At 35.6% G+C, this 22,001-nt stretch overlaps 5 protein-coding genes across 5 annotated transcripts; 2 read left to right on the top strand and 3 right to left on the bottom strand.

Moving 5' to 3' along the window:
• Nucleotides 1-1,967: 1,967 nt before the first annotated feature.
• LOC134647921 (large ribosomal subunit protein uL15m) lies at nt 1,968-3,717 on the bottom strand. The gene is made up of 3 exons (XM_063502297.1): nt 3,519-3,717; nt 2,969-3,123; nt 1,968-2,620 (listed from the first exon to the last, which is right to left on the bottom strand). The coding sequence occupies exons 1-3, from the start codon at nt 3,618-3,620 to the stop codon at nt 1,993-1,995; spliced, it is 885 nt and encodes a 294-aa protein (XP_063358367.1). The 5' UTR covers nt 3,621-3,717; the 3' UTR covers nt 1,968-1,992.
• Nucleotides 3,718-4,025: 308 nt separating this feature from the next.
• LOC134647920 (conserved oligomeric Golgi complex subunit 6) lies at nt 4,026-6,007 on the top strand. Its single transcript, XM_063502296.1, has one exon. It carries the CDS (start codon nt 4,097-4,099, stop codon nt 5,957-5,959), a length of 1,863 nt encoding a protein of 620 aa, XP_063358366.1. The 5' UTR covers nt 4,026-4,096; the 3' UTR covers nt 5,960-6,007.
• Nucleotides 6,008-7,543: 1,536 nt separating this feature from the next.
• Nucleotides 7,544-9,397, bottom strand: LOC134648242 (pre-mRNA-splicing factor ATP-dependent RNA helicase DHX16-like). The gene is made up of 3 exons (XM_063502728.1): nt 9,020-9,397; nt 8,665-8,801; nt 7,544-8,340 (listed from the first exon to the last, which is right to left on the bottom strand). The coding sequence occupies exons 1-3, from the start codon at nt 9,346-9,348 to the stop codon at nt 7,544-7,546; spliced, it is 1,263 nt and encodes a 420-aa protein (XP_063358798.1). The 5' UTR covers nt 9,349-9,397.
• A 7,051-nt stretch (nt 9,398-16,448) lies between these two features.
• On the top strand, nt 16,449-17,616 carry LOC134648459 (probable tRNA(His) guanylyltransferase). The gene is made up of 2 exons (XM_063502979.1): nt 16,449-17,083; nt 17,289-17,616. The coding sequence occupies exons 1-2, from the start codon at nt 16,493-16,495 to the stop codon at nt 17,604-17,606; spliced, it is 909 nt and encodes a 302-aa protein (XP_063359049.1). The 5' UTR covers nt 16,449-16,492; the 3' UTR covers nt 17,607-17,616.
• An 854-nt stretch (nt 17,617-18,470) lies between these two features.
• On the bottom strand, nt 18,471-20,999 carry LOC134647919 (V-type proton ATPase subunit d). The gene is made up of 4 exons (XM_063502295.1): nt 20,792-20,999; nt 19,833-20,341; nt 19,076-19,330; nt 18,471-18,849 (listed from the first exon to the last, which is right to left on the bottom strand). The coding sequence occupies exons 1-4, from the start codon at nt 20,910-20,912 to the stop codon at nt 18,688-18,690; spliced, it is 1,047 nt and encodes a 348-aa protein (XP_063358365.1). The 5' UTR covers nt 20,913-20,999; the 3' UTR covers nt 18,471-18,687.
• Nucleotides 21,000-22,001: the final 1,002 nt, after the last annotated feature.

The following is a 22,001-nucleotide window of genomic DNA, read 5'->3' as shown; positions in this document are numbered from 1 at the left end:
CGTTTTATTATGCCTTACTTATTTAATATTAAAAACTTTGACAAAACATTCGCCTTTCTATGTTTTATATTAAGCTAACAGGTTGAGGGAAAATAATGAAAGGCACATAATTATTACAACCTTTTTAATTTCAGCATTAGTTGTTATATATGCGCGGCTTATGGCTTTCCCCAAAATTGGGGTGGAACGGATGTACTTTTAGTTACCTGTAGCAAAGCGACGAAATCGCGGAGTGAGCCACGCCTGGCTATACTTCGTTCCGAATAATTTATTTTTGTGATATAATGTGGTCGATCGCTTGCCGCGCTATAGTTCAAGATGGTGCCAAAAATGGCTCGCGAGCCAAAATACAGGTTTGCCGCGGTCGAACAATGCTAAGTACGATCCGGATATAAAATGGAACGATTTTCCCAAAAGAGTACGGTTTCTTATTCCAAAAAATCGTACTTTTTTGGTCTGTCACTATTTTATTTTTTATACGCAGTTTTAGCAAGTTTTTGAACCGAAACTAAAATCGTACTGGCAACACCTGGTATATACTTGTTTTTTTTTTGCATTAGTAAAAGCTATGAGCAGCTATGAGTAAAAGCGTAAACAATGACGATCTTGACGTAATTGTTATTGAAAAATATGTCACAGCAAATATGTAACAATAGGCTACATGACTAATTTTTTTTATGGTATCAATCGATCGGGTTTGTTTTTAGGATCAAATGTCTATATGGGACCCATTGCATTAAAGTAACACAAAAGTCAGAAATTGTAGTCAAAGTCCGACAGTCGCACTTCACTCGCGAAACGCCCTATACAAAACGGCCAGGGGCCGTGACGTCATCGCCCATCTTGTAGTATGGACAAAACAAGAAAATTGCGTTTTTGTCGGTGAAATATTGCGTTTATGTATATAGTTGCTATACAATATTTTTTGGATGAAATGTAAGGAATCGAATGGTACCCTTACTTTTATCGTTTTTGGATGTTAAAAAAAACTTAAATTTTGAAACTGTCAGGTCCTGTAATTTTGTAATTTTTTCAATATTTTATATTAATATCCACATTATTGTGATAAATTGCTCGTTTGCTATCTATTTTACTAGATTTTGTTATAAAATTCAACATGTGTCATCATCCCTATTATACAGGGTGGCCAAATAAGAGGTATACACTTTATTTTTGAAATTTTATTCTATAAAACATAAAAAATATTAAGTATTCCTTGTTAAATATAATATGTAGGGTCAGCAATTACACATGGAAAATAATGTCAGACAAATGTCCACCTCTAGCAGCATGGCAGATGCGAACCCTTTTCATCGCGTTTTTCATACATTTCTGGCGTTATCTCAGCGACAGTGTTTCGAATATTTTGTTTTAATTGCTGAAGGTTCGTTGGCCTATTAGCATAGACACGTCCCTTTAGATAGCCCCACAGAAAAAAGTCAGGAGCTGTTAAATCAGGCGATCTTGGGGGCCAGTCAATGTCACCGTTTCTCGAAATTAATCGACCGGGAAACGTTATTTTTAATGTTTCTATTGTTTTTAATGATTAAAACACGTTGTTCCGTCGTAAAACGCTCCATAATAAATTTGCCGTATCTACACAAACTAATTTTCATGCAATAACTGTCATATTTACCGCCAAAATAAAATGGCGGCAAAAAAAAGTTGTATACCTCTTATTTGGCCACCCTGTATATTTCTCTATGATATAATAATAATCTTTTTTTTTTGTTTTCATAATAGTTACAATTTTTTCAAGTGTTTATTAATAAATTTATTAATAAAAAGACATGTTGTCAAGATTTTTTACCCTTTTTCTAATGATAAAACAAAGTAGAAATAGCTGACCTTGACTAAATGGGCTGCAAGGACAAAAAAATTGTGAAACCCAGACCAATGGTAGCCCTAGTTTTTGTATGACACTACTAAAGAGTTCTGTTTCTATAGCCTTTGTTCTTACAATATAAATACTATTTCTCAACATAAATTACATTAAGAAGCATAAAATTTAAGTAACTCTTCAACCTTGGGCTTAAGAATACACTTGTCCTTCAAATTGATTACCCATCCAGGTTCCAGACCATAGAAAATTTGTCTGGGATCTTTCCTGACGCTTAACATGGTATATTTAGGGTCCTTTTCCAATTGAGGTAATTGATATCCATACTTTTGAGCTAGTTTCAATCTTTCTTGTGAAATCTTTTCTGGATCAGACAAATATCCCCTAGACTCTGCACTTGTATAATACTCAATAGCGTCAGGTGGAGGAATCATACGCCGAGGGATGGCCTGACCTGTTTCAAAGAAGTTTTTAGGATTCTTAAGAAGCATAAGACTGTGTGGGTCATAATATGCGGTAGTAATGACTCCGCCATTTTTCTCAATGGCTGCAATCACTTGCTCACTAGCCCATTGCACCTCTATGTTTATTTTGGCAGAAAATATGTCAGCTCCATCATCAGTCAAATTTATACCAAAATGCTTTTGATCTGGGTGAATAGTGTACAAGCCTGATTTTATGACAGTTGCTATATCAATAGGTTTTGATATATCCACACGATCTCTATCTATTAAGCTTTGTAACTTCTGCAGAGAGAGTGGAGGGTATTGTCGTCTGAAGCTGAAACAAGAAAAGTAAACTTAGAAAAAACACACACAATAAACATTATTTAAAAAAAGTTGGATGTCATATCTTATTTATTACAAGACTACCAGGGCTTCACAGTAACAAAAGAATAAGCTTGTTCAACTAAAAAAATAACAATATTTATAATTAAACTATAGGTCTACCATTTAACTGAGGTTGTTGGTAAAATGTTATTTTGGCTGGACCATGCAACTTTACCAACCGCCTGAGATATGTGTACCTAGACTTTTAAAAAATGTGAAAAATTATCTTATTTATACCATCTGCAAAAAGGAAAAAGAAACAGAACCTGCAGGACTTAAAAAATTGATAGCCACTTACTGGTGTCCTCTGTAGTAATGTTCCTGGGGGACTCTTAGATAAAAAGGGTTGTTGCCAGTTTCATAGCCCAGCCGCATGTAGTTTTGTCTCTGCCCTGATCCCTTGTTTCCTGCGCCATGTTTATCGCCACCATGCTGCCCACGGCCTCTTTTTTGCTGTAAGGCAGAAACGAAAATAATCAGGTTCATTAGATCAACATTAGAGATGTATGCTGTTATAGTCATCATTATCATTATTAATTTAATAAAATAGATGAATTGACGTAGACTTAGGAATGATTATTTATTATATTTTATTATAAGCCAACTGTAGTTAAATTTGTTACTATGTTAAATAATTAAAATACTTAATTTTTAATTGTTATTTATGAAATTGTAATTGTGATAATAATGTAAAATTCAAACGCAATGTATATTGTTCTATGAATAAATGACTATGACTAGTTCACAAACTATTAGTGTTAAGTGACTTTTTTGTATAATGTTTGCTGATTATATAAGAAAACAATAAATGTACAGTATTTTATAATTGGTGCGGTTTTAAATCTTACTGTAACTTTTGAGCCTGGATTATCACGTATATTTCCAAGTGATATTCGGGGTAGTGATCTTATCATAGACAGGGATTTCTCCGTTATTTGACGAGACCCCATGATTTTTCCAACAATTTATTTGGAAGCAGTAATATTTAAATGTTTAATCATTAAGTATTTTCCACTGTGTTCAATTAAAATTAATTTAGTTTAATTTACCACAGCAATTTACGTTAGATAATTTTTAGGTTATATGTAAACGTCAAAATAAACGAAGGTGCGAGGTCGATTCGAACATGAAAGGCCTTAAATTACATAAAATGACGCGGTCCGGTATACTTGTCTGTTAAGCCACCTTCACACTCGCGTTCGCGGACGCGCGTGATTTAGTTGGAAAATCAAGTCTATACTTGTTTTGGAACACTGCCCCAAAAAACACGTCAATGGTCACTATCACTTTTGTTGTCTGGCACTTGTGTGAATAACTCGGGTGAATAAGAATGATAAGAATAGCTACATTAGCTACGTGTATCCTTGATATTTTATTATCTATTTAATATCTTGTGTTTAAAAATATAAAACTAGCCACCGGTAACATGGAGCCAATTTATATTAATCCTGTAAGAAAAAGAATCAATAAAATTTTTGATAGTCACATACTTACTGATAACAGTGAGGCACTTAATACAATATCTGGACTGTGTACATCGAATTCCTCCAACACTAGACGGATGCTTGTAAATGAAATAGAAAAACGAGATATGTTAGTAAATAAAACGATTTCCATCGAGTACAATAAAGTAAGTGAAAAGTTGCAGGTGCTACTAGATTCTCTAAGTGCTTTGGATTCATCAGTTAGAGATATGTCAAAAAAGTTAAACGATTCGAAAACCAAAACACACCATTTAATATCACAAACTACCAAATTGAAAGATGAAAGAAAGAGGACTGAAAAGAAACTAGTATGGGTAGATGCATTTGTCAAAAATTTTAATATCTCTACAGAACAAAATGAGTACATTTATAATGTATCAGTAAAGACACCACTTACCGCAGATTTTTTTGGAACTTTGGCTCAAATTGAAAAGCTTAATGATAATTGCAAAACATTAGTCAAATGTTGGTATCAAACTTCAGCTTTTGATATCATGGAAATAACAGGGATCCAACAAGAGGTGGCTATTGAGAAACTATATCACTGGACCATTGGAGCTTGCCGCAGTATTGACTCGCCTAACAATGCTCTAGTGCCAAGAGCCTTGGCCAAGCTCCATAACCGACAGGTCCTGTTCTCTAATATCATAGATGAATATTGCACAGCCAGGAAAGCCACCATTGTGCAATTGTTTATAGATGCACTCACCAAGGGTGCAGACAGTGGTTCCAAGCCTATAGAATTTTATGCTAATGATGCAAAGAGATATATTGGAGACATTTTAACTTGGGTTTATCAAATTATACCCATAGAGAAAGAAAATCTTTCAATATTGCTTAAAGATTGTGACCTGCCAGATAAAAATGATCAAATAACCCAAGCATTAACAACCATCACAGAAGCATTATGTCCCTTATTGAAAGTAAGAGCAGAGCTGATACTAAAACCTGACAAGGACCCGTTGGTGCTCTGGTCTATATCTAACTTAATTAACTACTATAAGGATGTCATTCAGGCTGTGATGCCTAAGGGCCACTTAATTGATACCTTTACAGAATTGCTGCAAAAGAGTGAGGAGGTATTTGTAATAACCCTTGACAGCAAGATTCAGAGAGAACTAAGCCATGGTGTTAAAGCTCCACCTTCAGATCTGAATCCTTCTGTAGTTGTCACAAATTTAGTGGGTTTCTTGAGGGATTTACTGGCCATAATGAATTCCACTCATAACATTAATAATTTGGATAAAAAAATTATAACTAATCATATCCTGGATCCATTGCTGCATGCTATCAATGAAACTGCCTGTCACCTCAGCTCTACTGACATGTCTGTGTACACCTTGAATTGCATTTACCACATACAGTGTACCTTATCACTTCATACTATCATGGATGAATACAATGAGAGGCTGCAAGCTCAGTCGGAAGCTCAAATAGACACCTTAACTTCGGAACAGGCGAGTTACCTCGTGGCAAACTTAAATTTGGGCCCTATTTATACTATTCTACAGGAAAAAACAAGCGGGCCCATTTCAGCTATTCCAGGGATGGACACAGCAACTCTGAAAATGTTCTTGAGTAAATTTGATATGTTTATAGTATCTCCAGAAGTGTACACTTTGCCACAACTTAATTTACTCCTGAGTCATAATCATAAGTTGTTTGTTAAGAAGCGTTCCTTTGAAGTCATATTGGCTATTTATGGGCAGTTGTATCAGGCTGTTTTCGATCCTATGAATGGTTATATGAACCCACAAGATATTGTTAAAAGGACGCCAGAGGAGGTCAGTAAACTTCTTATGTAGTTGAAATTAAGTAATATAAAATATAAATTACAAATATCTTAAATATAAAGATGATGATAATAAAAATCTGACTATTAAAATGTAATACTTTGGAAAAGTTTATTATAAGGTATATATGTATGGATATCCTCATAAATAAAGTTATTATAAAAAATGATTTTTTTTAGCATACCTACCTAATAATTATGTAATAGAACGAATTACAAAACATCATATTCGTTAAAGTTTTGCTAACATTTAGCTTGTTGGTGTACAATCTAGTTGTTGTTGCCTGGAAGCTTGAATTAGCCTTGTCTATATAAAACATAAAATTTAAACCTTACGGCAAAGTTGTGAAAATATCTCTTTCTCGCTCTAACTTATAGCTGCGTCCTTATCGCACGTACGGCGATCACCTAGGCGAATTAGACTCTCGCGCGAGCCACGAGACGAGCCGCGAGCCGCGCTACGAGACGCGAGTGTAAGCGGTGGGCTCGCGGCTCGTCTCGTAGCTCGCAAGCTCGTCGTGCTAATATAATTTAAGCACTAACGGTACGGCATAAGGATTATAACCGAATGACAAGCCGAACGCGAGTGTAAGCGGTGGACTCGCGTCTCGTGGCTCGCGCGAGTCTAATTTGCCTATTAAAGTCCGTCAACCAAATCTTGTCAGTAGTAAAAGGCGGCAAATTTGAAAAATCGCGGGTTAGCAACACTGTGTTCGAATAATTCCAAAATGCGTGTCATCTGTGTTTTATCTGTGGAATGTGGATCGTGATGGGATCGTGAATGACAGCCGTCACCTTATTTGTTTTCATTTGGTTTTCATTCTGAATCGTTTCTGTTTCAAGAGATATTTCTGCTGTCACCATTAAATACCAATACATTAAATAAGAATAAGCAAAGCTAAGGGGCCTACAATGTACAATCATGCTCGTTCATGGTAAACATGACTAAAAATTGAGTTTATGACAAGTACGTACTGGAAGGACTCTTCCGAACTTTTAAGATTATGTTCAGTTTTTTTGTTTTAGGGTTAAAAGGCATAAATAAAATTAAAACGTATGCCTAAATCTATCCAACAAGACCATAAATTGTGTCCTGGAAACCGTCCATAGGCCCACATGTCTAATATTTTCAGCAATCAGTTGTGACTATTTACAAAGATGCAATAGAATACTACAGAGTATTATGCTTGGTTGAAGTGACCCGGTAACATTGGTAACTTCATTATATTTTTTCAATTAATGACCTGGATTATAGTGTAAGCTAAAGTGACCCTTATCTTATTTCTTATTTACCTTTAAATTAAATAAACACCCAAATATCAGTTGTTTTATTTTTAATATGTAATCCTATTGTACAATATATACCAATCAAAAAAATTACACAGGTATGTCATATTCATCCAGAAGAGTACACTAATTTACATTAACAAGTGGCATATTATATTGTAAATAACAAATATATGCACTATCTAATTATCTGCATTTTGATATGATTTTATTTTAGTAAACTTAGAAGTGAGAAGACATAGATAGGGAACAAAGAGAATATAAGCACTACGATAGTTCAAATTTGTTCATCATTTTGATTAACATTGGTTTAACATCGCTTGGTTGGACTGTAGCAAAGGGGGGGCTGAAAAAACTTTGAAAATTTTTCTGCATCTAATGTTGCACTTGATATAAGTAACTTTAAATCAGGTCTGAATCTAGTGATATCCTTGACAAGTCCGAACAATATATCTGTGTGCAATGTACGCTCATGGGCTTCATCAATAATCATTACACTGTATGAGGCCAGATCTGGTTCCGATAAGAATTCTCTGTGAAGTGTTCCATCTGTCATGTATTTAATTACAGTTCTATCTGATGTGCAGTCTTCAAATCGGATACTGTATCCAACCTCATTTCCAAGTTTAACATTCATTTCCTGTGCAACTCTTGCTGCTACAGACATGGCTGCCACTCTTCTTGGTTGAGTACATCCAATTTTTTTTCCATCATCTGTAAATCCAGCTTCATAAAGATATTGTGGAATCTGTGTGGTTTTCCCTGAGCCTGTTTCTCCTTCCACAATCAAGATTTGATAATTTCTTATGGCTTCTATCAATGACTCTTTGAATGGGTAAACAGGTAGTGATTTTTTAGTCTCCTCAATTGTCATGCGCATTTTCTGGTATTCAGATTTTTCCTTCTCTTCTTTTTTCTCTTTAGTGCCTTCCAGTTGCAGGGCCTGTATGAAGTCAATCTGCTCATCAAGTAAGAGGTCATATTCATTTTGAGCTTTGGCATCTTTGGCACCAAACTTGAAGAATGCCGACTTGATCTGTTCCTGTTCCCACTTGCGCTGCTCTGAGTGAGGCAGCTTCTCATTCTCATCTACTTCAACATATTCACCTGAAAACAATATTGTATTTAGGCAAACATTTTAGAACAATATTTTGAACCTTTATAAGGCATAGGGGTGTTAAGAATTATGTTAAATGTATATTGGTAGTTGTATTTGAAATAAACTTCAAAGTAATGTGGGAAATATTTTCCCTCTGCCTTATAAAGGCTTATCACATTGAGTTCCAGGGACACATTGTTCCTAGTTGCTTTCCTTTACAAACCAGGAAAATGCTGTAATCCGCTATGACCGTAGCGCTATGAAAACGTTGGCAGTGAATGTGTTATATGAGCATTTGATAGGTGTGCAAAGATATGGCTAATGTGTACTACCTTTTTCTCCTTTCCCCAGATCCCGAGGCATGTGGTATCTCTGGACATTTTCCAGTTCTCTAGCCTTCTCATGTTCTTTAGCCAATTGTAGAATTGTCTTTTTATGGTCCCTTTCCCTCTTTTCTCTTTCTGTTAATCTGCAATCAAGTACAATAATAGTGAATGAATTGAACTTATTTTATTAGGATAATTTAAAAACAAAGTCAATATTGTATTATTACCTCATTAGACAAAGGGTATGCATTAAGTCCGTAAACATTTAATTTTACCTCATCTGGCTAGCATAAAAGGGAAGTAGGTTTCAACTCGGACAAATAAGTGATGAATAAAAATTGAACTAAAAAAATATACGTACGTGCTTTCTTCGAAGAGGTACTCATCATCCGCTATATCAGCCTCTAGTTCGACAACCTTATCATCCTTCCTCTTCTCTAAATACTTGCGGCGGGACTGAACGCGCAGCTTCGGTAGCAACTTGTCCCGGTCCTCGGCTTCCAACTTCAGACGCTTAGCAGCTTCTTCATATGACCTTTTACTAGAAGATTCGGCCACCTTTTTAACTCTTTCTTCATCACGTTTTTTCAGTCGTGTTGCGAATTCATCTCGTTCCTTAAGATCCTTTTTTCTAGTTTCCTCAGCGCTGTCGCTTCCAGATGATGAATATCTGCGCTTGCTGGTACTCATTTTAATAAATTTGGAATATTTTTATTAAATGTAAAGCACTAAACTGTTTTAATTTCAAACATTCAGAAACTAGTAATGATAGTAAGTTTACAATATTATGATGACGTTGAACAATTATGAATACTAGATTACATTTTTTTTGCATAATCTACGTTAACTTAAATCGGAAATGTTTGTACTTTTTATTATATTATTGTTTTCAGCAAAACAACATGTACAAGACGTACGCGAGATGACAAATCGAATGACAGCTCGCTATTCAGTGTTGCCAACTCGGAATTTGAATAAATGCCAGACGTATGTCTAGATTATGCCAGAAATATGCTAAGTAATTTTGAAATATGCTAAAAAAAAATGGTAAACATTATATATTTTATTTTGTTGGTTTTTATTTATTCAAACAAAATGTATACAGTCTGACAGTATAAACCAAATCACTGTACAATTTAGAGTTTACTTATACGCTGCGGTACACAACACTTTACAAAAACAGTTTTATAAAATACCACTACCATCCATCACCTCGCAATACTTCAGACAGATACTACATACACTTGCCCATCGACTTGCAAACAAATCACTTTCAGGAGCCCATGACAGAAGCGCGTTCAGAAATTTTAGAGCGCGTATGAGAGGAGATTTTAGGTGTGCTACAGTACGCATTGGTGGAATTGCAAGAAGGTTATGGTGTCTAGGCCTAAGTTCCTGCTTGGATAGGAAAGGCACAGAGAGCCTCACTATCTGTGTCACTAGGTCAGGGCAGTCGGAATCTCCGCGCAATGTTCTACAAGCCACTACCAGAAGATTATGGTTACGCCTCACTTGCAGAGAGTTGAATCCCAGGAATCCTAACAAAAAAATTTTAGGGTATAAAAATGGATAGCACTTGTACACATTTTTGTACAGGAATCTTAGGAATGCCTTCTGTACCTTTTCTAGAAGCAAGGCATACGTACTTTCAGCGGGACTCCAAACTATGCTAGCGGCTTCGAGCTTACTCCGAACAATTTAATTGCATTTGGGTTGTTAAAGTCGCGAGCATTCCTAATGATGAAACAGTCGGCAGCCAGACCCTCAATATGATCACGAAAAGTAAGTTTGGTATCAAAGATAACACCCAGGTCTTTTATTGTATTTACGCGAGTTATTATTTCGGATCCAAGCAAATATGCACTTATATGTAACTAAAAATGAGGGCCCAGTCCAGAGATGTACAAAATGGTTTAAAAAAGCATTTAAATACAAAATGCAAAATACTTTTCAGATTTACTATTTCAAATGCAAAATACCAAATAGTTTTGCGTTTTGTATTTTAAATGCTAAATGCAAAATAGATATTTTCAAAATACTTTTTCAAAATAAAATACCTTTTGACCAAATCTCAGATATTTTTATTTATTTTAGGTATTTATCATGAGAATAGCCATAGAATAGATAATGTTAATAGAATACTACAGAGTATTATGCTTGGTTGAAGTGACCCGGTAACATTGGTAACTTCATTGTATTTTTTCAATTAATGACCTGAATTATAGTGTAAGCTAAAGTGACCCTTATCTTATTTCTTATTTACCTTTAAATTAAATAAACACCCAAATATCAGTTGTTTTATTTTTAATATGTAATCCTATTGTACAATATATACCAATCAAAAAAATTACACAGGTATGTCATATTCATCCAGAAGAGTACACTAATTTACATTAACAAGTGGCATATTATATTGTTATGATATTCTTACTTTTAATAAAACACCGATTATCGTAAATTCACTATTTAATTTATTTAGCTAAGATCCGCCATTAAACAATACAATCAAACTCGTCTTGTTATTATCTATGCGCACTAAACGCTATTTGAGTTACATGGATACACGTTACTCGTCCCCCCTTTAAAAGGAATGTACCTTATTATCTAACTTACAAATCTAATCTTTCAGGTGCTCGCCTGATTCTCGTAGACCGTCTCAGATCCGGGTCAGTTGCTGGTGATGTCAGTATCTCAGGGGCGTCTACTGCCAATTGTGGTGGTCCAGTTACTCCCACTCTTTCTGGTGGTTCAGCTGAAGGTCCCACATCTTCTAATCCAATTTCATCATTCTCCCCAGTACACTCATTTCGTCTATCCTCTTTGTTTTGTTCTACTTCTGTCGGGACTGGCGGTGTTGTTATAAGAGGATGTGCAGCCTCCACTGATGGATTTGACTCATTTTCAACCGGGATCTGAGGCAGTTCTACACATGGTCTTAAATCAGAAACATGATAATATTTTTGTATACCACTTGTGGTTATTAAATACCTAACTGGGCTTAATATTTTAACAATAATAGCTTTGGTCCATCCTTTTCCTTCTTTTAAATTTTTTGCCCACACTTTTTCTCCTTCCTTAAAAGTCAAAACCTGTTTATCTAAATTATTATTTTTTATTACTTTTTTAGACAATGCATTTGATGGCTTTATTAACTCGAAACGAGTTCTAGGTTTATATTTAAATAACATTTCATTTGGAGACATGCCAGTGGAGTTTGGGCTGTTTCTATATGTAAATAAAAAGTTTTGCAACAATAGTTCTTGTCTGAAAGAGGGTCTGGACTCATGTTCTACTAATAACCTATTTAATGCTTGTTTAGCTGTCTGAACAGTCCTCTCTGCCATTCCATTTGATTCAGGATGGTATGGAGGGCTCTTTAAAGGCACACATCCATTGTTTTTTAAAAATTGTACAAATTGTTCAGAGGAAAAGGGTGGCCCATTGTCACTGACAAGGTATACAGGAATACCAATTATAGCAAATGTTCTACACAATTTTTCTATTACTTGCGAAGCTGAAGTGCCATTTATTATGTGCACATCAAGCCACTTTGAAGTTGAATCAACTATTAGCAAATAAGTTACAGAATTTTTCATAAAAAAGTCTACATGAACTCTTTCAAAAACATTTTCACATTTTTTCCAACTGACTGGTGGGCTAACATTGGTAAAATTTCTTGATGATTGACATATATTACAACTGGCCACAACTCTTTCAACATCTTCATTCATATTAGGCCACCAGCAATAACCTCGCATTAACATTTTTGATTGCACAATTCCTTGGTGGGACTCATGAAATAACCTTAATACTTTATCTCTCAACTTGTTAGGAATAATAACCCTATTTCCCCACAATACACATTTCTGCTCAGTACCTAATTCCGCCCTTTTACTGAAATATGGTTTTATACACTCATCATTTATTGAACTGGGCCATCCAGATAAAACATATTCATACACTTTACTTAATGTCAAATCTTTTTGTGTATATTTAGCTATTTCCTGAAAGTCAAGTGGAGCATCATCTTTAAGATTAAAATAGTTGATGCAGTCAGCTACATTGGCTTTTTCTGGTAATGGTAATCGTGACAGAGCATCAGCATTTCCTAGTAATGTGCCCTTTCTGTAATTTATTTCATACTGATAACCTGACAGTATTAAAGCCCATCTTTGTAACCTTGCATTAGCCGTAATTGGAATTTTTTTAAGAGGGTCAAATATAAATTTTAAAGGCTGATGGTCTGTCACAAGCACAAATTTTCTGCCATACAAAAACTTATGGAACTTTTGAACAGCAAAGATAATTCCCAAAGCTTCTTTTTCCACTTGGGAATAGTTCTTCTGAGCATCATTTAATGTAGCCGATGCAAAACATATAGGTTCACTATTTATCTGGTGACTTAAAACCGCCCCAAGGCCATATTGACTCGCATCAGTGGTGACAAACACCTCTTTGTTACAATCATAATGCACCAGTAAATTACAATCTGTGATTAATTTCCTACTCGCTACAAAAGACTCATGACACTCCTTTGTCCATTTAAAGGGAACATTTTTTCTTAATAACGCATGTAATGGTGCTAATTTATCCGAAAGCCTAGGTAGAAATTTTCCATAATAATTTAATAGTCCTAAATATGCCTGTAACTGTGTAATGGATGTAGGTTCTGGTGCCTTTGTAATAGCCTCTACTTTTTCAGGTAATGGTTTTATTCCCTCTTCGCACACTAAATGCCCTAAAAACTTAATCTCACTGCAAAAGAATTGGCACTTATCCAAATTTACCTTCACTCTATATTGTTTTAGTTTTTCTAACACATTTTCTAAATTCTTATAACAATCTTCTAAATTAGTACCCGTTATGATCAAGTCATCAATATATGCTTTAACATTATTCACCCCTTGTAATATTTGGTCCATAACACATTGAAAAATTGATGGGCCTGATGATACTCCAAATTGCAAGCGAGTGGGCCTAAATAATCCTAAATGTGTATTAATGGTCATATATTCTTGTGATTTCTCATCTAATAACAATTGTTGATAGGCACCACTCAGGTCCAGGACACAAAATACCTTAGCTCCTGCCAGCTCTGCAAATATGTCCTCTGGAAGAGGCAAGGGGTAATGATCAGTGTCTAACATCTTATTTAAGGTCTCTTTATAGTCTACACACACTCTAATTTTTTTATCATTCTTTTGAACTACAACAATGGGACTAGCCCAATCACTATGCGTTACTCTCTGAATAATTCCTGCCTTTTCTAAACTTATTATCTCATTTTCTACTTCCTGCTTTTTAGCATAAGGAATGGAGTAAGCCCTATGAAAAATAGGAGTTGCCCCATCCCTAAGCTTCAAAGTAGCCTGCATGTTTACAATATGCGAAGATCTATCTTTATCAAACACACACTTATATTTATTTTTAACACTTTCAATCAACTTACTTTTATCTTGAGTTATCCCCTCTTTTTGTATATAACCTACATTGTGAAGCTTAAATCTTTCTTGCCAGTTAGGAAATAATATTTTCAACCAATTTCTACCTACTAAAGGACTAAAATAACCATCACAATCAATTACTATCAGGTATAAATCTGTTTTAACATTTCTGGGCTCTAATTTTATGGCCCCTAGCACCAACAATGGATTACCAGAAACCGCCTTTAACCTCACTAAACACTTTCTTAGTTTATAACCCGACAAGTATGTCTTATAGTCTCTAAGATGAATAACGGATTTGCAAGCTCCCGTATCAATCTGCATATTTAATTTTCTCCTGCCTAGTCACAACGGGAGCTCCGCACAGTCCTCTGACACATTTCCAATGCTGCCCAGTACTACATCTTCCTCCGGCTTGTATTCACTTCGCTCCTGTCTGCCTTCTGTTGTCACAGGTCCTTGATCTACATTTCTGATATTTCTATAACGGCATTTGTGAGCTAAATGCCCTTGTTTCTTGCATACAAAGCAAACACAGTCTTTTTTGTAGCACCTGTCTGTAGAATGTGAACCGCCACAGCATCTGCATTCCAATCTTCCTGCATTAGCTGGATTATTGTTGTAGGAAGAGTTGTATCCTGATCTATTGGGTGCCGGGGTCTTGTTGATTATTTTCTTCTTTTGGTTTAGCATTTGTATGTTTTCTGCCTCTGGTTGAATATTCTTTGTGTCTTTTGCGGCGCTTTCTAGAGCAGTCGCTAACTTAATCGCCCTTTCTAAAGTCAACTTCTCTTCTGCTAATAGTTTACTAATAATATTTTCATTTTTTAATCCACACACCAATTTGTCTCTTAATGCGTCGTTCAGGAAAGTTTTAAAGTCGCATTTAGCAGCTACTCTTTTTATTTCTACCACAAAATCGTTGATAGATTGTTGTTCTTTTTGTTGGCACCGGTAGAAATCAAACCTCCAAGCGATAATGCTTTTTCTTTCGACATAGTGTTCCTTCAACGTTTTAATTAACTCTGCGTAAGTTTTATCTTTAGGTATATCAGGGGACAACAAATTCTTTAGCACGCCGTAACATTCTGGCCCGATGAATGTGATTAACATTGCTACTTTTTTCGCTTCGTCCTTGATGTCGTTAACAATGAAGAATTGCTCCATTCTTTCAATGTAGGCAACAAAATCGCCTCCTTGGCGATAATTTTCTATATTGCCTATCATCGCCATGGTTTTGTTTTTATTCTCGTCGCCAATATGATATTCTTACTTTTAATAAAACACCGATTATCGTAAATTCACTATTTAATTTATTTAGCTTAAGATCCGCCATTAAACAATACAATCAAACTCGTCTTGTTATTATCTATGCGCACTAAACGCTATTTGAGTTACATGGATACACGTTAATTGTAAATAACAAATATATGCACTATCTAATTATCTGCATTTTGATATGATTTTATTTTAGTAAACTTAGAAGTGAGAAGACATAGATAGGGAACAAAGAGAATATAAGCACTACGATAGTTCAAATTTGTTCATCATTTTGATTAACATTGGTTTAACATCGCTTTTAAATTGTCCGTCCATGTTTCAAATTTTTTCAATAAACCGCGAGTGACAATTTGAATTGACGTACGCAGGGCGCGCTCAGCGGAAAAAAAAATCTTTTGGTTCGATGTACATTGCTGCTTTTCTTAGCGCAATACTGCTCTTTGAGTGTTGCCCTACTTTAGTTTGCTTTACATTGCTACTGACAAGATTTGGTTGACGGACTATACATTACAAACTATCGATAAGTGCAACGTCTATACGGCTTTAAAACTATATTGAGCCCCCTCCAGGCTCCACACTCGCGTTCACGTCTTCGCGCCGTGATTCGCGCACGAGTGTGGAGGGGACTTTAGAAAAAAAAGATCTACAACATAGAGGTACAATAATATGAGGGGCCAGATGACCGAACGAGATGCACTTATAGAACTTACAGTAGAGGTAACAGAGAAAGCGCTATATTATTAGTATGGTTTAATAAATAACCCGACCAAATTACGTAGGTTGTTTTTGGTATGTTGCCAGGAATGTTAAAACGTGTTTTTAATTTTGTCAAATTGCGTAGTGTATGTATCGTATAGCTGGTCAAGCAAATCTTGTCAGTAAAAAAAGGCGCGAAATTCTAATTTCCTGTGGGACTACCTACATTTTTCAAATTTGCCGCCTTTTTCTACTGACAAGATCTGCTTGACCAAGTATATATTATTATGTTTTTGCCTCACGGGTGTACGTGTGTCTTTATAATACTAGGCCTATGGCCCTCACGTCACTGTGGGTGTGGTGTGGTGTAGTGCAAACCTGTTGATAGGACCTATGTGTTGGCAGATCGTGAGATGCTTTTTGTATTAGAAAGCTTTACAAAATCATTACTTAAACCCAGGCGTAATTTTATTATTCAAACAATGGCTAAAAGCTCATTTGAATATGTTAAAAAGTTCGAACTAGATGACACGTTACTACCAAATTCCTGGATTGTCGTGAGGCTAGACGGCAAGTGTTTTCATAAGTTTTCAGATGATCATAAATTTGAAAAACCTAATGATCTAAGAGCACTCAAGCTCATGAATTATGTGGCATTTCGAGTAATGAAAGACTTTAACGAGATTTTGATGGCCTTTGGCCAAAGTGATGAATACTCGTTTGTTTTTAAAAAACAAGCAAATCTTTACAAGCGACGTGCGGCTAAACTTTTAACTGTGGTTAACAGCAAGTTTTCTTCTTCATATGTTTATTACTGGAACAAGTTTTTTGGAGACGCAAAGTTGCAATATCCGCCGACTTTTGATGGGCGTGTGGTCTTATATCCATCTGATCAAAATTTAATAGACTATATGAAGTGGAGGCAAGCAGATGTGCACATTAACAACCTTTACAACACAACGTTCTGGAATTTAGTTTTAAAAGGAAATTTGACTCCAAGTGAGGTAAGTGTGTAAATAAATAAATTAATTTACAGCACTTCTTAAATACCTATTTAACCTTGACCACCACAACCATTTTAAATTACATGCAATGGTTAACTTAATGTATTTAGGTACTGTTTTATATTGTAACCTTTGTCGGCTATGGCTGACTGGCAGTCAAAGGGTTAAGGAGTATATTTTATATGTTTATCCTTTATTGTTTCAGGCTGAGAAGCGTTTGTGTGGCACAGTGTCAGCAGATAAAAATGAAATACTGTTTAAAGAATTCAATATAAACTATAACAATGAACCAGAAATATCCAAGAGAGGCACTATATTGCTAAGGAAAACTGTGATAATTAACAATGATGCGAGTGTACAAAAGTCTGTGATTGTTGATGTCCATGATGATATGCTTAAAGACAATTTCTGGAAAGCACATGCCAGTTTATTATTAGAGAGGCCAAAAGAAAATTTAGTACACAATGGGCCTGCAACAGACATAATTAATGAACAAATAAATATATTTAATAAAGAACTATAACATTATATTTTATTAATGTTTTACAGAAATTCTTTCCTTATTCTCCTAATAATAGTTCAATCATTCCCCTAGGGCTCACCATATAAGAAAGATTAGTGCATTGGGGTGACTACGAAAGCGGGGTAATTTTGAAAATGGCAAATATCTACTCAACCAGAAACACTGCATATGCTAGAGTCAGACCGAGAAAAGTCTGCAGCGATTTTGATAGCCCACGCAGTGCGTCATTTTAAACGTCAAACTTCTATGAATTTATGACGTGTAAATAACACTTGCACTGCAGGGGCTATCAAAATCGCTGCAGACTTTTCTTGGTCTAACTCTATCAAAATCGTTGCAGACTTATCTTGGTATCAAAATCATGGCTTTTATATCAAACAAATGGGATCATCTCTATGGATGGATATGGAAAGCATGAATGCTATGTAACTTAATTTGATGATCTTTCGTAACATAAGAATGAAATAAAAACACTGTTAACAGTTATACAGTTTAATAATCGATCTAATACAATTAATATTCATACTTTTAATGTTAGGCAACTCTCTACTCTCCAGTAAAGAACATTTTAGGAATCATCTAACAGATGACTGATAGGCTGTGCTGTGCTGCTGCTGCCATATCAGAATCTGCTTGGCTTATGATGGAGCCAATGTTCTGCTAAATGCATCTTCATTGATAGAATTAATTTTATAACTTAGAAGGATTTCAATGTTGTAAATAAATAGGTTATAATTTCATCAAAAGTTTTAAATTTTAAATAAGTGGGTTGCCCATTCATTATAATCATTATAGTGATTTGTAAAACACTTACATTTTTGAGTTTAATTGGTTTAATACAGTTACATTGATAATACTATAAAATCTCCGAAATAAATATTTATTTAAAATACAAGAAATAATTAAAACATTAGCCTACTTTTATAATTGTCTTACTTGAAAATAACAATGGTAAACTTTTATTTTATCATTTCCTGTTTTATGGAGTAAATGTCTGACGCTTTAGTTGAAAACAATATTCATATTTACAGAATGTATGCAAGTCTGGATGTAACTTGAAAAGTAAACATACATAAAACTTTTAGAAAATGGGAATGTAGTTATCAATCTTCGCTCTGTGTTTCTGTGCGACGCACTCGCTGATCCAGACGATGTTGCGGCACTCCTGCTCCTTCAGCTTCAGGTACGAGTAGAACACGCCGTAGTGGAACTGTTGCAGGAAGGCGTGGACATTGAGGCTCACCTGTAAATATGACAAAATATATTATACAATAGATACACTTTTGTTTACAGTTAAGTTAATGAACAATTAACATGTTCTGAGTCACAGCCGTCACAGGGCTTGCAACTCTTTTATCCAAGTCATAATAAGTTACTCAGCTTTCTATTTTACATGTTACCAGCGCGAATTCTATGAAAATTCCATATAAGACCTGAGATTTAATATCAAAATGATGATGCCAAGTTACCTCATGTTCAAAGAACTTGTCTTCAAGAGTCTTGTCGCCAACATTGTTGCCAGCGCCCTCGAACAGCGCCTGATACTCTGCGTAGTACTCGGCTACGGCCTTCACTTGCTCGTAGTCGTCGGCGCGCGCCAGCGCCGCCAGCCCGTCAGGGTTGAGCTTGCCGCACCGCGGGTACAGCTTGGCGCGGTCGTCCTTGGACAGCTCCGTGCCGAAAGAGTTGATGGTGATGATGATAGCGCGGCGGTCGGCCTCAAACTACGATTTAAATAAGTCCAATTAAGATTGGATAAAAAACCGAAAATAATATCAAATCTTTAGAACTTCTTATTCTCGTATAAGATTAAATATATAATTCAATATTTTATAACCATTAATAAATAAATTACGATTCCTTAGTTTCCTTTAAAGGAATTACTATTCTTATATAACAACATTATCATGTTTTAAGGATGACTAATAAATTAAGTTAAGACTAAGAATTACTAACAGACTCGGACTTGTGTGAGGTTTGATTAGATCACAGTCGGCAACCCGCGGCCCGCGGGCAGCATGGGGCCCGTGAACCTGTCACTTGCCTCCCTGGCTATTTTGTATGTAATATTGACAAATGACAATGTTTAGTCTAGTCATAAATATTAACAAAGTGCGGCCCGCGTCAACTTCGTTACCTACTATGTGGCCCTTGGCTGCTTGGTTGCCGACCGCTGGATTAGAACCACTAGGAAAGTATTCATATTTATTAGAATGATGATAATACCTCCAAAATCTCACACATGACATCAGCTGTAGTTCCACCAATCTGTTTGCAGAAATCAAAGAAGGCTTCTAAGTACGCCTTGTACAGAGTGTTACGGATGATCTCAATGTTCATCTCATCCAAATCTTGTTCGCTGATGCAGTCAACGAAGAAGGGAGCCAGAGGTGTGTCAACCAGGACAGCGTTGTACAGCTCAGCTGGAGTAGCAGCCACATGAATGGCTTCCATCTGCTCAAAGGAGCCCAGAGGGTGGCATTTGGGGATCAACTCAGAGATTGGGCGCTGGTGCAGGGTGCCGGTGATCAAAAGGATGATGTTATCAATCATGTAGCTGTATGTAATGAAATCTAGGAAGGTGGATAGTGGCTCCACAGAGTGATTTCTCAGATGTGTGAACTCGATGACGAGTTTTTCACGCAGCTTATCATCAATGGTGGATACTGCCAGGGGGCTGGGCTCATTAGACAGGAAAGTTCCATAGTCTGTCCCTTGCAGGTGGAGCTTCAAATCTAAAATAATAAGAAATAAGGTTTTTATATTATATTATTTGTTAAACTAGGATCTGTTACTAAATGTTCATCTTTTGTGAAAATGAAGCAGGTCAAGCGGTCACATTATATTATTTGTAGTTAGTAGTAGTTGACTTAAATTTATACCTTCAATGCATGAAATACCTATAAAGGAACCCTGAAAATGTGTAGCAAATCAGTTGTTGTTTAAAGATTAACAGCACTCTACAGGTGCAAGCAAATTGAATGATTGGGATGTGATCATCAGCTAGGTGATGGTTGACAAGTTTACAAACAATTAAGTACGACAAGGTGTGTCAGCTCCGTCAAAATTTGTACAGTACATTATTTGATTATCCTAATGGCAAAATAATTAATTCAAGACCATTAGTACAATGAGAATCTGTTGAAATTGTAAAGATCTTACAGTAAAAGTGTGAACAAAGTTACCTTCCAATGTTTCGCATTGCACCAAGTTCAAGTAGTCCGCTTGCTTGAGGATTCCACACTTGAAGCCACGGCACAATCCCTCCAAATATCCAGAATCGATGTTGAAGATGGCTCCCTTCATTTTGATGGGATTAATTGGGAGTTTTGGCTTTTCCTGCGGTTCGCAAATCCTCCTACCCAGAGATAGAAGAATGAGACAGTCAGTCGATCATTGATCATATGATATGGCCATAGACAAAAGACGCGCGCTAGTACGTTCAAAACTTGCATAAAACTTGTTAAAGTCCGTCAACCAAATCTTGTCAGTAGTAAAAGGCGGCAAATTTGAAAAATCGCGGGTTAGCAACACTGTGTTCGAATAATTCCAAAATGCGTGTCATCTGTGTTTTATCTGTGGAATGTGGATCGTGATGGGATCGTGAATGACAGCCGTCACCTTATTTGTTTTCATTTGGTTTTCATTCTGAATCGTTTCTGTTTCAAGAGATATTTCTGCTGTCACCATTAAATACCAATACATTAAATAAGAATAAGCAAAGCTAAGGGGCCTACAATGTACAATCATGCTCGTTCATGGTAAACATGACTAAAAATTGAGGTTATGACAAGTACGTACTGGAAGGACTCTTCCGAACTTTTAAGATTATGTTCAGTTTTTTTGTTTTAGGGTTAAAAGGCATAAATAAAATTAAAACGTATGCCTAAATCTATCCAACAAGACCATAAATTGTGTCCTGGAAACCGTCCATAGGCCCACATGTCTAATATTTTCAGCAATCAGTTGTGACTATTTACAAAGATGCAATAGAATACTACAGAGTATTATGCTTGGTTGAAGTGACCCGGTAACATTGGTAACTTCATTATATTTTTTCAATTAATGACCTGGATTATAGTGTAAGCTAAAGTGACCCTTATCTTATTTCTTATTTACCTTTAAATTAAATAAACACCCAAATATCAGTTGTTTTATTTTTAATATGTAATCCTATTGTACAATATATACCAATCAAAAAAATTACACAGGTATGTCATATTCATCCAGAAGAGTACACTAATTTACATTAACAAGAGGCATATTATATTGTAAATAACAAATATATGCACTATCTAATTATCTGCATTTTGATATGATTTTATTTTAGTAAACTTAGAAGTGAGAAGACATAGATAGGGAACAAAGAGAATATAAGCACTACGATAGTTCAAA

This window comes from Cydia amplana, chromosome 5 (assembly GCF_948474715.1).
Source record: "Cydia amplana chromosome 5, ilCydAmpl1.1, whole genome shotgun sequence".
Taxonomy (NCBI): Eukaryota; Metazoa; Arthropoda; class Insecta; order Lepidoptera; family Tortricidae; genus Cydia; species Cydia amplana.
This window is presented reverse-complemented; position numbering and strand designations above follow the sequence as displayed.